General features: G+C 37.7%; 1 protein-coding gene across 6 annotated transcripts in view; it reads right to left on the bottom strand.

Annotated features, from left to right (window-relative positions):
* Nucleotides 1–2,759: 2,759 nt before the first annotated feature.
* The window catches only part of LMLN (leishmanolysin like peptidase), a 50,269-nt gene continuing 37,357 nt past the window's right edge, over nt 2,760–15,671 (bottom strand). For all 6 annotated transcript variants that reach the window (XM_086401610.1, XM_086401581.1, XM_086401571.1 and 3 more), the window contains 2 exons: nt 12,938–13,148; nt 2,760–6,466 (listed from right to left, as the gene is read on the bottom strand). In XM_086401610.1, the coding sequence (XP_086257736.1) occupies nt 6,366–6,466; nt 12,938–13,148 (312 nt within the window). In that variant the 3' untranslated portion in view covers nt 2,760–6,365. The remainder of the gene's footprint in view (nt 6,467–12,937; nt 13,149–15,671) is intronic.

Below are 15,671 nucleotides of genomic sequence, written 5' to 3'. Positions count from 1 at the left end.
GCAGATTTTACACACTTAATAACAAGCATTAAGCCTCACAACTAACCAATATCATTTTAGAGCAGTGGCATAACCTGTTTTATCTGACTTCTATTAAAGATTCAAGGCTCTGGCAAACTGCTGAGGCGTGAGGCATTTGCTCTATTATTTGCAGCTACCCCACTTACAGTAAATTTTCATATTCTCAGCCAAATACATCAGAGCTGTCACTATATACACACTAATGAACACCCGTGTGTGTAATCACATGTGAAATTTCTTCCTATCAACCTGTAGCCTTCTTGACTGTGATTCTCAAACAAGACGACGACGTTAGAACATTGAGTCTCTAATGTTTCTGTTGAAATTGAAAAAACTGGCTGTTAGTGGCATTGGATGTGAAAATGGCATTAAATCTAAGATATATCAAGGTCTATAGGCAGAACAAAACATTTCTATACATACAAAATGAGAATGGTATTGGTCATCTACCAGAATATCAGATAGTGTATTTGAACTTCTATCTCCAAATATGTCCAGTTTATTTTAAACATTAAAGAATGAACTTCTGATGGACCACTAACAAGCTGATTTAAATAAACCTCTCCATTTCAGCGTATCTACCAGAGATGTGTGGACAAAAGACTTGTTTATGTAATGATACCTTCTGAAAGTGAAATTTGCTTAGTTGTGTCCAACTCTTTGTGACTCCAAGGACTATACAGTCCATGGAATTCTCCAGGCCAGAATAGTGCAGTGCTTAGCCATTCCCTTCTACAGGAAATCTTTCCAACCCAGGGATCGAACCCAGATCTCTTGCATTGCTGGCAGATTCTTTATCAGCTGAGCCACCAGGGAAGCAATGACACCTACTAAATAAGCTATATTCTATGAATATACAAAAAGGGAGTATAAACAGGTAATGTATGAGGTGTAGATGGCTTTATCTTCAGTACATTGTGCAAATAATATTGGATTTACTAAACTCTGTGAATAGTTTTTTTATATAATTTACTAAACTCCATACGTAGTTTGATATATATATATAGTAAATACATAATTTACTAAACTCTGTACATAGTTTTAGTACTTATATGAAATACTTAAAACATTAAAAAAAATCTAAATATTATCATTAAAATTTCCTGATAAGATCTACTCAGCAAGTAGGTTAAACAGGCAACATTCAGTCCATTTCATGGTGCTTAGCTCCAGCCCCCAGGGCAAGACGGCTCTGCGTACACATGAAGGCATGCCCCAGGTACGTTCTCTCAAACTAGTCAGGTTATGATGAAGAATCACATTCCACGATTACAGCCACAAATAGAGTGTGGTACTTGAACACACAGAGTGGTCCTGGCTCACAGCACGAAACTCATAGGGCAGGAATCATCCTCAGCCACAGACAGCTGCCCTGAACTGTTTTAGTCCGCTCTCTTTCTGCTTAACTATTTGAGGAGGGTTATTCCCTATAGGTTTACATAATATTTGTCCCCAGTCTTTAAGTAGGACAATATTACTCCAGTTTAAAGTAAAAATTGAATTATGTTTCACAATAATCACCTCATTGTCCCCATATAAAGTGTATAGATGTGTTTGTACTCCTCAAAGTGTTAGTCGCTCAGTCATGTCTGACTCTTTGCAATCCCAAGGATAGTAGTAACCCACCAGGCTTCTCTGTTCATGGGATTCTCTAAGCAAGAATACTGGAGTGAGTAGCCATTCCCTTCTCCAGAGGATCTTCCTGACCCACGGATCGAACCCAGGCATCTTGCATTGACTGCAGATTCTTTCACCATCTGAGGTTTGTACTCCTGCCACTGCTGCTGCTAAGTCACTTCAGTCGTATCTGACTCTGTGCGACCCCATAGACGGAAGCCCACCAGGCTCCCCCATCCCTGGGATTCTCCAGGCAAGAACACTGGAGTGGGTTGCCATTTCCTTCTCCAATGCATGAAAGTGAAAAGTGAAAGTGAAATCGCTCAGTCCTGTCCGACTCTAGCGACCCCATGGACTGCAGCCTACCAGGCTCCTCTATCCATGGGATTTTCTAGGCAAAAGTACTGGAGTGGGGTGCCATTGCCTTCTCCTAACCTGGTTTAAAAAACTGACGGCTTTCGTGGCTGCAAGCTGGCTGTTCCTGTGAGTTGTTCTCTGCTGCTAAGAACCGTGGCAGGCATGACTCCAAGGTGGATTTTCATGGCTTCTGGTGGGCAGTTGTGTACCAGCAGGATGACAACTACTGCTGGGGTCTTAAAGCTCAAGCTGGATGCTGTATCTATGAGCAGACAGCTGTTAAGCAGACTTGACTGGAAGTTGAAGAGGTGAACTTGAATCCTTGACCTGTCAAAAGCAGTTGGCCTGACTTTTTGATGATGGGTACATGTTTTTTTCTACAGATAACTTCTTTTTTTTTTTTTTTCTACAGATAACTTCTTTGGGGTGTGAAGAGAGGTAGTGACTACAATGCAAGGAACCAGTTCTAACCAAAGATGTTTGTTGTCCTGAAGATTTCAAGGGCGTTTATGATACCAGTCAGACATAACAGGCAGCCAGATGGATGCCCATGGGATACAAGAGCAAACAACTATTCACTGGCTGCTGCTCTGCACAGCTTAGGATCCTAGCTTCTTGACAAGGGATCAAACCTGTGACTGCTGCAGTGGAAGCTCAGCCCTAACCACTGGACCCCCAGGAAATTCTCCAGCTTTCTATTTTAATAAATGTTTATAAATCATTCCAAAAAAAATTGATGGTGTTAAGTAAAGACAAGATGCAAATTAGTTTCCATTTTTATTAAAGCTTTGTTTTTTCTAGGTAATATATTACACTTAAAGTTAAATACCACAAATAAAGATTAGTTCTGAAATCTACTTTATTAAAAATGTAAACAAAAAGAAAATAATTCACCACTCCCTCCCCAACCCTGACTAAATGTATCAAAAAAAGGTCATCCTTTCAGGTAAGTTCTTTCTTGAGAACAAGTAACACAGACTTTATTAAAATACATTAGTCCTCTTGGCTGCAAGGACCTGGCACGGATGACAGGTGCCAACTATGAAACAGGTCTGTGGGGCTGTGACTGAAGTCCACCTCATCCTGCCAAGATTACTCAAACACCCTCTTCTCTCTCCATTCAGCGTCCAAGGACAAGGACAGTGCTAAGGCACTGAGCACGGGACACTGCAATGAACACGACGGGGATGTAAGCTGGCGTACTCCAGGAAGCAGGCCAGAGCCAGCAGTGACCGAGCAATTCTGCACGAGTATCAGTCACAGAATATTAGAGCTGGAAAGATTCTGAGACAGCATATGGTCATTTTACAGATGGTCTCAATCAGTGAGTCTTCTAATATTGAAGAGAATATTGATAAAATTTTATGGAATACTCTGGAATACTTATTTATGTATCTTATAACTATTTAAACTTCATTATGTTTCACTTTCAAATACTGATAAATTCTTAGCCAATATATTAGGCTGAAACTAACTTTAAGCATAATTTATAACATTTTTAGGAAAAGATGTTTTTCAGGAGAATACAGAGAGATCTATACTAAGACTACCTAACTGCTTGTCAGTTTCTTTAAAGCTGTCAGCTCAAGTCTAACGACATGGCTTTTGCTTCCTTCCTATAAATTCTGTTCTTGAAAACCTGAGAGATAAATTCACTTGTTAATTTTGACATTGGGACCTTAATACTATCAAAATGAACTTAAGTCTGAAATGAAAACTGAGGTAGTCAGTTTTTATAAGCACTTGGCCCCTTCTGAATCAGAAAGGGACTTCAGTCTGCTATCATCAAATTAGCTATTGCCCCACCTCCCTCCACCATGGCTGCAGTCTCTCTGTGAACTGGTTTTGCAAACATAAAGGGAATCACCTGCCACAGGATACTGACATTTAGGTCATTTCAAGTTCTTCAGTTCAAAGCTGAATTACAGTCCACTAATTCTGCACTGAAATTTCAGACTTAAAAATTTTTGTTTTTAGAATATTGTTTTAGAATTTCATCATCTAAGTGACTAAACTATGCCTTTTAAAATTTCTTAAAGGTTCAGTCGTTTTCTAAATCTTCATTGAGTATACTATGCACAATCAGTGACAAGCAACCATTTTCAAAACTTGGTGAGGAGGAAGGAAGACACCAGCACAGTTAGTTACCCTCAAAAATTCAAGATTTCTTAACATTATGCTGTATCAGATTCTACATTTGTGCAGAGGAAACACTGGGCTACCAGATACCAAGCTTAATAAATATAGATAGAAAAAATGTCATCTATAATATCTTCTTCAGAAATTCATTAGTGCAAATATAATTATATCAATAAAAATAAAGCAAAAATATATTTCAAGTATAAAAAGCACCATGCTCAGAAACAATACTACCTAAATGGGATTACTGCACAACAGTCAAAATATAACTGAACCTATCACTGTGAGTCTCAAATATATTATTAATCCGTATTATTTTTGGTAAAATTATTTATATAACTTTGCAATGATTCATAATCACATTAGGTATATATGCTTAGATTTATAACTTTCTTTAAAAATATACTCTACATTTTTCTGATTTGCATGATTTAAAGTATGCAGGACAAAGGCAGAAACACCATTATTATTAGCTCTTCTTCAGTTGAGGTTGGCTATGCTAGAGACTCCCAGCATTTCACAAAGACAAAAACCTCCAATTTAAAATTGTAGGCAGATAAGTATTTTAAATATATGCACTTAAAAAAAAAGAGGTGACTTTCCTTTATGCTGGAGTTGCTGTTTGACTCCAGTGCCAAATAGTAGGTTGGAATTATTTCTTAGTAATTATGCTGTTTGTTCACTTAGCACAATTTCTTAAACTGAATGCTTGATAACTGTATGCTGAATTAAAGGGCCAACCAATTAATGAATTAATGTTTGTTCAAGGGCTACGTTTATAATGCCATAGGACTTCACAGCTTTAGAGCTCATGAAGTTTCTTTTTTCTTTTTAAGAAAAACTGGACATCATTCATTATTAAAGAATTTCACATTGGGATTACTAAATAGGGTTGGGCAGCTCTGGTATCATGGCAGAACTGCTTCTGGGAACCAGAATCAATGGGTGACATAAAGAGTGTCAAATACAAGAGGTAAAGGACATTACAAAGCAATCTTCTGATTTCTATGGACTAAGTCATACGCTGTGTGGTAAAGTGGACCCTATCGGATAGGCTCTACACCAAACCTACACTTTACTGCTGCTGCTGCTGCTAAGTCGCTTCAGTCGTGTCCAACTCTGTGCGACCCCATAGACGGCAGCCCACCAGGCTCCCCTGTCCCTGGATTCTCCAGGCAAGAACACTGGAGTGGGTTGCCATCTCCCTCTCCAACGCATGAAAGTGAAAAGTGAAAGTGAAGTCGTTCAGTAGTGTCCGACTCTTTGCGACCCCATGGACTGCAGCCTACCAGGCTCCTCCAAACCTAACAGTTTCTAAGCCAACCTAAAAATAACTGCATCCCTGTCTATACCATAATTTCTTTTTATCTTCATTTGTCAAAAAGGAAAGTTCTATTCTTGTTGGATAGCAGTTGTCATAACTATTATCTGAAAAACATATAATTAGGTTTTATTCAATTTGCATGTCTTCAATGATTCACAGGGCAGAATATTTTTCTCCCTCTGCTTCCCAGTTTTTCAAGTCATTATTAAACTAATGGAGAATACAACTGGAAGCTACTCTCTGAAGATCAGTGAGTATGGATATAGCTAGAAGAGGGCTACCAACACATAATGGTTCAGCAGGAAACTGCCACACAGCTGTTTTGAAAAAGGTTAAATCATAAGATTTAGCAAAACAAAAATTAAAAAAAAAACTCATTAGAACAATGATTTAGGTATACTATGTACAGTCATTAAATTTAAACTAGGTATAACAGTTTATGTAGAAATCAAATTATTTTCTGTAAGTCAAAGGACAATTTATACTTTTGAGGACAGGGTCCACAACTTATAATCTTGGAACAATTAGCTGTTCTTTAAATTATTGCAGCAGAGATGAACTCTCCCATTGTTTTAGGTTAATGGAAATGCTGAGGTATGTAATCACTGAAATCTTCACCTTTTATCCCACTTTCAAAGGAAAATTTCAAGAAGGTTATATATCCTGAAATGTAAAGAGACTCGGAGACTTGGAAATCCTTCTCCTCCAAACTTTGAGGCTGCTGGGTTGCTGATGAGGAGTGACCACTGTGAAGCTCTGCTTCAGGATCTGATTGTGGTCCACACTTCCAAGCCAAAGTCAGGAATGCCACTTCCACCATCCACACAGGCTGGCACTTGCCAGATTTTGTGCTTTGTTCAGAGGAACATGACACAAAGGAATGTCTTTAGATTTCACTTTTCCATTCCTAATGCCATACGCACAGAAGAAATCCAGCCAGCAGAGGAAACAGATTGCCTAGCAGAAGCCAGAGGGTGACCACCAGGCTAGAGGAACAGGAACAGAGATCTAGGGTTGAAAACAAAAAATTGATTTTCCATAGACATTTTTGGAAAAAACTATTGACAAATAGTTTTTTTCAATATTGACAAAATATTGACAAATGAGTAGAGTTAATTATTAAAAGGTGAAGAAGGACCACCTCTGAGAGCAGACTCAAGAGTGACTTCCTGAAATCGAGATATGCAGTCTTTTATGTTTATAGAAAAAGAACAAAATATTTACGCAGGAGAAAAGATATGCCTACCCAATCAAGGTTCAAAAATAGCACCCAAGAAACAATAAAGGTGTCTCAGGGTAGTGGTATCCTGGTAAAGCTAAAGATGCTACACAGGAAAGTAAATTAAATTCTTGGCTATTCCAACATGGGATGCAGGACTCTACTCTATTCTCCCTTGTCTCTTCTAAGTAGGGTGACCACAAAATTTATCATTCCATATCAGGACATTTTGAAATAAGTGTTGAAATAAATTTTGAGTCTCAAGATGGAAACTAAACTTAGATAACTCATCAAACTAAAACTTAGATAACTTTCATGTTTGTGTAAATGCTCCACTTGACCAGAACCACAGCATATCCAGTCAGCCATCTCCAACCACCAAGTCAACTCTGGGCTCTATACTTGTTTCCTTGATCTTTCTAAATACGGTTAGATACTAACGTCAGCCCATCAACCTAAGCTGAGTATTTCTTCCTTATTTCCTGCTTATAGACCTTTTCTTTTATTTTACAGTTCTCTGGATTCCTTAGAGACTACCTATGTGAAATAAAATTTGCTTTGATCAACTATTCTCTTTGATTATTTTAATACAATCATAAATAATAACAATCATACCTGGACCATCCCAGGCAAAACAGGACATATGTTTCCCAATCTCTAAATATCTACCCATCTATCCATATCACCCCAGGCTTAATTTGGAAACAGCAGAAGATTTTACAGGTTTTTGGCAGTAGGAGTATATTTTAATTTATATAAGTTGCTCTAATAACTAAAACTATTTTTCCCTAACAATTCTCAGAATGGAGAACAATTTTTAGCAGTCAAGAGACCAGGCCAACCTGACTTTATTTTAGGATGAGTTGTCATTTCTACCATTTTGACCAATAAAGAACCAACCAAGCTTCTAGTCCGACGTTCTTAAAAAGAAAAAAAAGGACTGGATCTTAGAATTAAAAAAATGATAATGTTAAGGTACTACAGATGTTTTTCTGAGAACTAAACAATGTGAAATAAGCATTTTAAAAAATTATTTCATTGTATATAATTCAGGTAAACCATGGGGAACTTATATTCTTTCCCAATGGAACCAGCTGACAAAAATCAATCCTTCTCAAAGTGTGGCATTTGGATCAACAACATCAGTCTCACATGGGAACTTGTTAAAAACGCAAATTCTCAAGACTCCAACCCAGATCTTCTGAATCAGAAACTCGGGGGTAATTCCTAGCAATCTGTGTTTTAACATGATTTTGATGCATGCTAAAGTTTGCATCTTATGCAAGTTTGAACTTCTGACCTAGAGCTGCTGCTGCTGCTAAGTCGCTTCAGTCGTGTCTGACTCTGTGCAACCCCATGGACAGCAGCCCACCAGGCTCCCCCATCCCTGGGATTCTCCAGGCAAGAACACTGGAGTGGGTTGCCATTTCCTTCTCCAATGCATAAAAGTGAAAAGTGAAAGTGAAGTTGCTCAGTCGAGTCCGAGTCCTAGTGACCCCATGGACTGCAGCCTACCAGGCTCCTCCGTCCATGGGATTTTCCAGGCAAGAGTACTGGAGTGGGGTGCCATTGCCTTCTCTGTACTGTCCAATATGTCTGATAGCTATATGTGCTATTTAAATTTATTTTAAAGTAACTTTTACTGTTCTTTTTTCTTTCTGCAATAAACACACTTTTTTTTGTGGCGGGGGGGAAGAACTATCATTTGCTGATTTTTTAATAGATATATATTTATTTATATATATAATTTACTTATATATTGTGCTGAGTCTTTGTTGCTGCATGAGCTTTTCTCTAGCTGCGGTGAGTAAGGCTACTCTCTATTATAGTTGTGGTGCATGGGCTTCTCATTGCAGTGGTTTCTCCTGTTGTGAAGCACAGGCTCTAAGGTGCAGGCTCAGGAGTTGCGGGACATGGGCTTAGCTGCTCTGTGGCATGTGGGATCTTCCTGGACCTGTGTCCCCTGCAGTTGCAGGCAGATTATTTACCAATCAGCCACTAGGGAAGCCCGCTGATTTTTTTTTAATTGGCATATAATTGCTTTACAACGTCGTGTTAGTCTCTGCTATACAACAGTGTGAATCGGTTATATGTATACATACATTCCCTCCCTCTCAAGCCTCCCACCCCTCCCCATCCCACCCTTGTAGGTCATCCCTGAGCACCAAGCTGAGTTCCCTGTGTTATACAGCAGCTTCCAAGTAGTATATATGGAAGTACATCTATTTTACACATGGTATGGTATATATGTCAATGCCACTCTCTCAATTTGTCCCACCCTCTCTTTCCCCTCCATGTGCACAAGTCCATTCTCTACATTTGCATCTCTATTCCTGCCCTGCAAATAGGCATTTCTTTTTTAATGACATATTTTAGGTGAAATGCAATAAAAAGTAGCCTCTAAATACCAGCAAATATTCATTAGACTACACTATATACAATAAAGACATAACTTTGAGCTACAGCTACAGTCGATGAATGTGATTATTTTGCCTCTTTAATGGCAAAATCAAAGTCAGATTAGAAGGCACTTTGTCAAACCATGTTAAATGTAACCAGTTTGACTTTATTGTTTTAAGTCCTACTGATTAAATAGCATTTTTATTTTAGTTTTTTAAATATTCAAGTGTCAGGGTGAAAAAAACAGTATAAGAGGACATATAATAAAAACTTGGTCTTACATCATTTTCTTTCCATCAACCCCAACCCTGTTTTATCTTTGATGGTTACTGCAGGATGGGATGGGGAGGGAGGTGGGAGGGGGGTTCAGGATGCAGAACACATGTACACCCATGGCTGATTCATGTCAATGTATGGCAAAAACCACTACAATACTGTAAAGTAATTAGCCTCCAATTAAATACATGTTAATTTTTTTTTAAAGTGTAAGCTTAAACTACTATTTCCTAAGTTAGATAAAACACTCCTGCCATTTAAGGTGATAATTTAACCTACATTATGTTTCGCCTTCTTTTCTTCCCTCTCCTTACTTATTTATATAGTTTGTCTGAGGTCCTGTATAAGCAAACCTCTATTCATGTCCCATATACTTTCCACATTATCACTTGGCTTCCTGTTAAGATGGAAATATTAGCACCCTTATGCTTTTTTATTCATTTTCTAGCTTTCATGAGATGGACCGACTCTTTTTCATTTCCAAAGCATGTGTATATTTATGTGTATGTGTTTATTTAAAATTTTTACCATGCCAATGTTTCTCTTGATCAAATTTTTAGAATTTTTACTATATTACTGGTGCTTTAAAAAACTGGATTTTGGATTTGTTGATCATCTCATTGTGTCTTTGTTGGTTTTCATAGCATTCTTCACTTTGATGGTAGCAATTAGGATTTTTTTTTTTTTTTGTCTTCTATTTACTATAAAACCTCTCCTTCCTTCCTGATCAAATGTCTTTCTTTGGTTGGCTTATACAAGTGTTTCTCATTCTGCTGGTGACTTAAAATTTTTTTTAAACTAATTTTTATTGGAGTATAGTTGCTTTACAATAATGTTGTGTCACTTTGCACTGTACAGCAAAGTGAATCAGTTAGATGTGTATATACACATAGCCATCAGGTATATGTGCTATCTAAATTAACCAAAATAAAAATATTTAGTTCCTCAGTCACACTAGCCACATTTCACATGTTTAATAGTCACATGTGACTAACGACTGTTGTATGGGGCAGTACAGATTATAGAACAACTCCATCACCCCAGAAACATGTACCAGATTAGTTCTGGCCTAAAGCATTAGATACGAGTGGTCTTAGTTGGAATAAGGAATAGATCCTGGAGTTTCTAATAACACAGACATATCCTTTTATTCCCTCATTCTCAATTTGATCCAAAGGAAATAGGAGGAGAAATGAACTAGCTATTGTTTATCTGCTGTTGGTACTAAAATTTAACAAGCTAAAACATTAAAACCATTAAAACATTAATGGTGGCTCTGGAACATTTGTCATCCTTCAAAAACACTGCACTTTCTGTGACAGTACTCTACAAAGGAAAGATACAAAGAGGGTGTTTCAAAATGAATGAAACGACCCGATCTAGGTTTTGATCTGCACCTTATTAGTTGTAACAGTGAATGTATCACTTAACCTCTTTATACCTTAGTTTTCTCACATGTAAAATGATAATTCCTACCTCATTAGGTTTTGTGATGATTAAATACATGGATATAGACAGAGCACTCAGCAAAGGGTCCAGCATTTAATAAATGGAAACAAAACAACCTCTACAATCTGAAGAGATCAGGAAGAATTTAGAACTAAACTGAGGTTTGACAGAAAACAACAAAATTCTGTAAAGCAATTATCCTTCAATAAAAAATAAATTAAAAAAAAGAATTTAGAACTAAATCTTTCATATTCACTAATGGAAACTACACCTAAAAGGCATCTATTCTTATAATATTTTATACATTTTCCAAAATTGTGGTAGTGATTTAGAGGTAACAATCCTTTTTGAGCATGCTTCTTTATAGAACTAGTTAACAGGAAGAAATCACAACATAGTACCATAGAAAATACAACACAGCACCCTAAGTACCAAGTAGAGTCCTAGAGAATCATGAAATCTAGGGGTGGTCTTGAGCACCCCTAACACAAGTATTCAGATCCCCAAACTCACCCTCTACTTGTAGCCCATGTCTTGATAAAGCTCAGAATGTGGGAAAGGAAAAAAAATAAATTTTAGAGATAAAGAAACTTTGAGCTGTAAAGTGAATGTAGCCCTCTATTTAAAACCTAACTACAAAACAAACAAAGGACTATATAATTCCATTTAAAAAATACCTCCAGCTGAGAAAATGAAACATGGCCTATTTCAAAATGTCAAACTGTCATCAGTTCAGTTCAGTTTCTCAGTCGTGTCCGACTCTTTGCAACCCCATGAACCGCAGCACGCCAGGCCTCCCTGTCCATCACCAACTCCCAGAGTCCACCCATACCCGTGTCCATTGAGTTGATGATGCCATCCAACCATCTCATCCTCTGTCGTCCCCTTCTCTTCCTGCCCTCAATCTTTCCCAGCATCAGGGTCTTTTCCAATGAGTCAGCTCTTTGCATGAGGTGGCCAAAGTATTGGAGTTTCAGCCTCAACATCAGTCCTTCCAATGAACACCCAGGACTGATCTCCTTTAGGATGGACTGGTTGGATTTCCTTGCAGTCCAAGGGACTCTTAAGAGTCTTCCCCAACACCAAAGTCATAAAATTTCATAAATCATTTAATAAAATATCACAGACCATAGGTCAAAGCTTTCGTTGAGAGTTCATGAATTTTGCTTTTATAACTCTTAGAAACAGGTCATCAGCCTGTTTGCACATCTTCATTAATAGGGAAGGCACTCTTCTCAAGACAGTCCCTTCTATTCCTCTCCTGGTTCTGAATGATTTTACTGAATCTATCTCCCTACAACTTCATTTTATTAGTCTCCATTCTACTCTCCAGAGTCTCACAGAATGAGTAAAATATCCTTCAGTGAAAACCACTGTCTTTGCCAGCCTGTCTTTCTATCTCACTGTGTATATCTGCATCTCCTTGCACCTATCTCTTCTTTGCGGACATGTCAATCTCATCTTAGAACATTTTCCAGTGTCTTTCCCACTCTTTCATCTCACCTAGTTATAATACAACTAAAATATATTTAACTGCTTTTTTGTACTCAATGAACAGAATTTTTACTCTTAATTTCAAAATGAATGGCTGAAACATTAACTTTTTATAACTGTCAGGGAATTTTTTGTGCCAGTCAGAGGTTCTCTGCATACAAAGTTTCCTCACTCTCGCTCTTACTGAAGTGACGTGTCAAGTCTGCTGCTGCTGCTAAGTCACTTCAGTCGTGTCCGACTCTGTGTGACCCCATAGACAGCAGCCCACCAGGCTCCCCCGTCCCTGGGATTCTCCAGGCAAGAACACTGGAGTGGGTTGCCATTTCCTTCTCCAATGCATGAAAGTGAAAGTGAAGTCACTCAGTCGTGTCCGACTCCTAACGACACCATGGACTGCAGCCTACCAGGCTCCTCCGTCCATGGGATTTGCCAGGCAAGAGTACTGGAGTGAGTTGCCATTGCCTTCTCCCACGTGTCAAGTCTACCTACCTTTGATTTCTAACAATGAAGGGAAGGAGATCTTCCCATAAAACTGCAATTAGAAGAGAAGATGCACAACCTGTTTTAGAGCTTCCTTGTGGGGAATTTTCAACATCTTCCAAAAAAAGTCCCTCTCTACTCCAACCAAAGAGACTACTTACCCAGGGGTAGTGCTCGAGTCAGGTTAACAGCTGGAGGATCTGTTTCTGGAGGACAGAGCTCGCAGAAGTCCCAACATGATGGGCAGAGCAGGTTTCCATCATGAATCCACCCATTCATCTGAATACTCACAGGGAGGACCTGCCCGGCCCGACTACACAAATATGAAGTATCCTGAACCCAAACCTTCAGACCTTCTGGAGAACAAGAAACCTTCAAAAAGTTGGAAAAAAAAAAAATCAGATCAGCAAGATTCTAGTATGTGAACCTTTCTTAATTGTGGGAAAACGCAGTAGAATTTACTAAAAATGTTGGCTATAAAAAACAGTTTGGGATGTGGGCATATTTTAATCTCATATAAAGAGGGTTAAGTTATTCACGTCCTAAAAGGATTTCACTCTCTGGTAGCAGTTCTTCAACTTTGAGTCTAATACCTTTTAAAAAATCAATGAAAGCTATGGACACTTTTCCTGAAAAACACAGGTAACACACAGCTTTACATACAATGCAGATTCACAGACCCTGGAAGCCAAGTCATCAATAATAACATTTCTGTAGCTTCTAGTATCCTCCTATAATTCAGTTTAAATCTCTATCAAAGAGCCATGAATCATGTTACTCTTTCTACAAGTTACTAAATTTTGTAAATCAAATTTGTATTAGTTTTTATAAATAATATATGCTCACTGTAAAAAAAAAAAAAGCATACAGTATAGAAATAACAGAGTAAAAGTTTGTTATTTTTATCCCTACCCCAGATCCTCTGCTCAGAGATGAAAATGGTCACAGTTATTTAATAAAACTGGTAACATATTTAAAGGCAGGATTCATATCTCAAATACAAGGGGTAACTAATGAAATTAATTTTAAAAGGCAAACATATTAAAACTAACTTAAAAAAATTTTTAAATGACTATTTACTTCAAAGTTGTTTTCTAAAAAGACTTCACATTATGCTGCTGCTGCTGCTAAGTCGCATCAGTCGTGTCCAACTCTGTGCGACCCCATAGACGGCAGCCCACCAGGCTCCTCCGTCCCTGGGATTCTCCAGGCAAGAACACTGGAAATGGGTTGCCATTTCCTTCTCCAATGCATGAAAGTGAAAAGTGAAAGAGAATTCGCTCAGTCGTGTCCAACTCTTCTCGACCCCATGGACTACAGCCCACCAGGCTCCTCCGTCCATGGGATTTTCCAGGCAAGAGTACTGGAGTGGGGTGCCATTGCCTTCTCCAAGAAGGCCTGAGGAGCAGCTATATCCCAATAGCAAATAACAATACAGCTACCACCCAGACTAGTTTCTAAATACCTCACTCTACTAAAAGAAATGAGAGCTCCTTGGAGAAATGACTGATTCCAGAGCTGGGGCAAAGAAAGTGAAGATGAACCTAAAATATCTTATGCTAGAAAGCAAGGAAATATTTTAAAAAGATAGGACAAGCCAAAAGGACACAGGAACCAATCCAAAGGGCTTCATTTGGCTAAATCTGGGGCAAGCTGAATATCCAAACAATGATACTAATGGTAAAAGCTATTGAATAAAATGCAATCCATGAGTCAATACAGACTTAAATGTATAAATTAATAAAATGAAAGTATAACAAATATGTTACTGATATAGTACTTTCCCCCCAACCCAAATATTTACTAATTAAAAAGGGAATTAACTAAAAGAGAAAAACAGCTTGACAGTGGAGATGCCTGGTAGATACCAGCAAGTTAACATGACCAGCAGAGACAAATCAAGAGTGCACCACCAAAAGCACACAGCCATCACTTCTGTAATTTCATTGCTCAAAACATTATACATGAATTTAAACATGAGGAAACATCGGACAAACCCAAATTGAGACATACCCTAGATAAGAACTGGTTTGTAATCTTTAAAAGTGTCAAGGTTATGAAAATCAAGAAGACTGAGGAACTGTTCCACATTGAAGGGAACAGAGATGTGACAACTACTTAATAGTAGTTAAATTAGTCCAGATCCTATTACTAAAAGGACATTACTTGGACAACAGGCAAAACTTGAATGGGTCCAAGAATTAGATATATCAATGATAATTTCCTAATTTTTTTTTTTTTTAGTACTGTAGTCACATAGGAGGATGGAATACATTTTATAGTATTTGGAGTGAAGGGGCAGACGTCAGCAATTTACACTTAAATGACTCATATTTTTGTACCATTCTTGTAACTTCTCTGTCAGTGTAAAAAAAAAGAACAAAAAACAAAACAGCTAATTGTTTAGAAATCATACACATTTTCCTATATAACTGGTTAAATTAGCAAAATTAACTGACAACACGAGGTACTACAGGGAAGCCAAGTACATTTAATCTTTGTAGATGATACATAATCCCTTTGTGGTGGTGGTGGTGTAGAGAATACACTGAAATAGGCTGAAAAGGTCATTCTCCTATTAAGGTTCACACTGTTCCAGCTTTATCCCCTTTAACCTAATATTCTCACTTAGGTGAATTTATTTCAAAAAATTAACTTTAATAAGGTAAAGCATGTAAATATACTTTAAAAGCATTTTTACATAGTGAAAAGTGAAAATTAACTCAATATCTAAAAGGAAAATGACTTCCCTAATTATGATACTTTAAAATGATGCAATGTTCTATAGCTATGAAGAATAGTAAGTATTATTATTGGAAAAAACTTGGCAAAGGTATTTTGGCCTATATAAAAAGTACTAAGTAAAAACACTAAAACAAAACTATGTATTATGAT

This window comes from Bos grunniens, chromosome 1 (assembly GCF_055505025.1).
Source record: "Bos grunniens cultivar Pamir isolate PY7600 chromosome 1, Bosgru_T2T1.0, whole genome shotgun sequence".
Classification (NCBI taxonomy): domain Eukaryota; kingdom Metazoa; phylum Chordata; class Mammalia; order Artiodactyla; family Bovidae; genus Bos; species Bos grunniens.
Note: the sequence above shows the minus strand (reverse complement) of the source record. Positions and strands in the feature narration are given on the sequence as shown.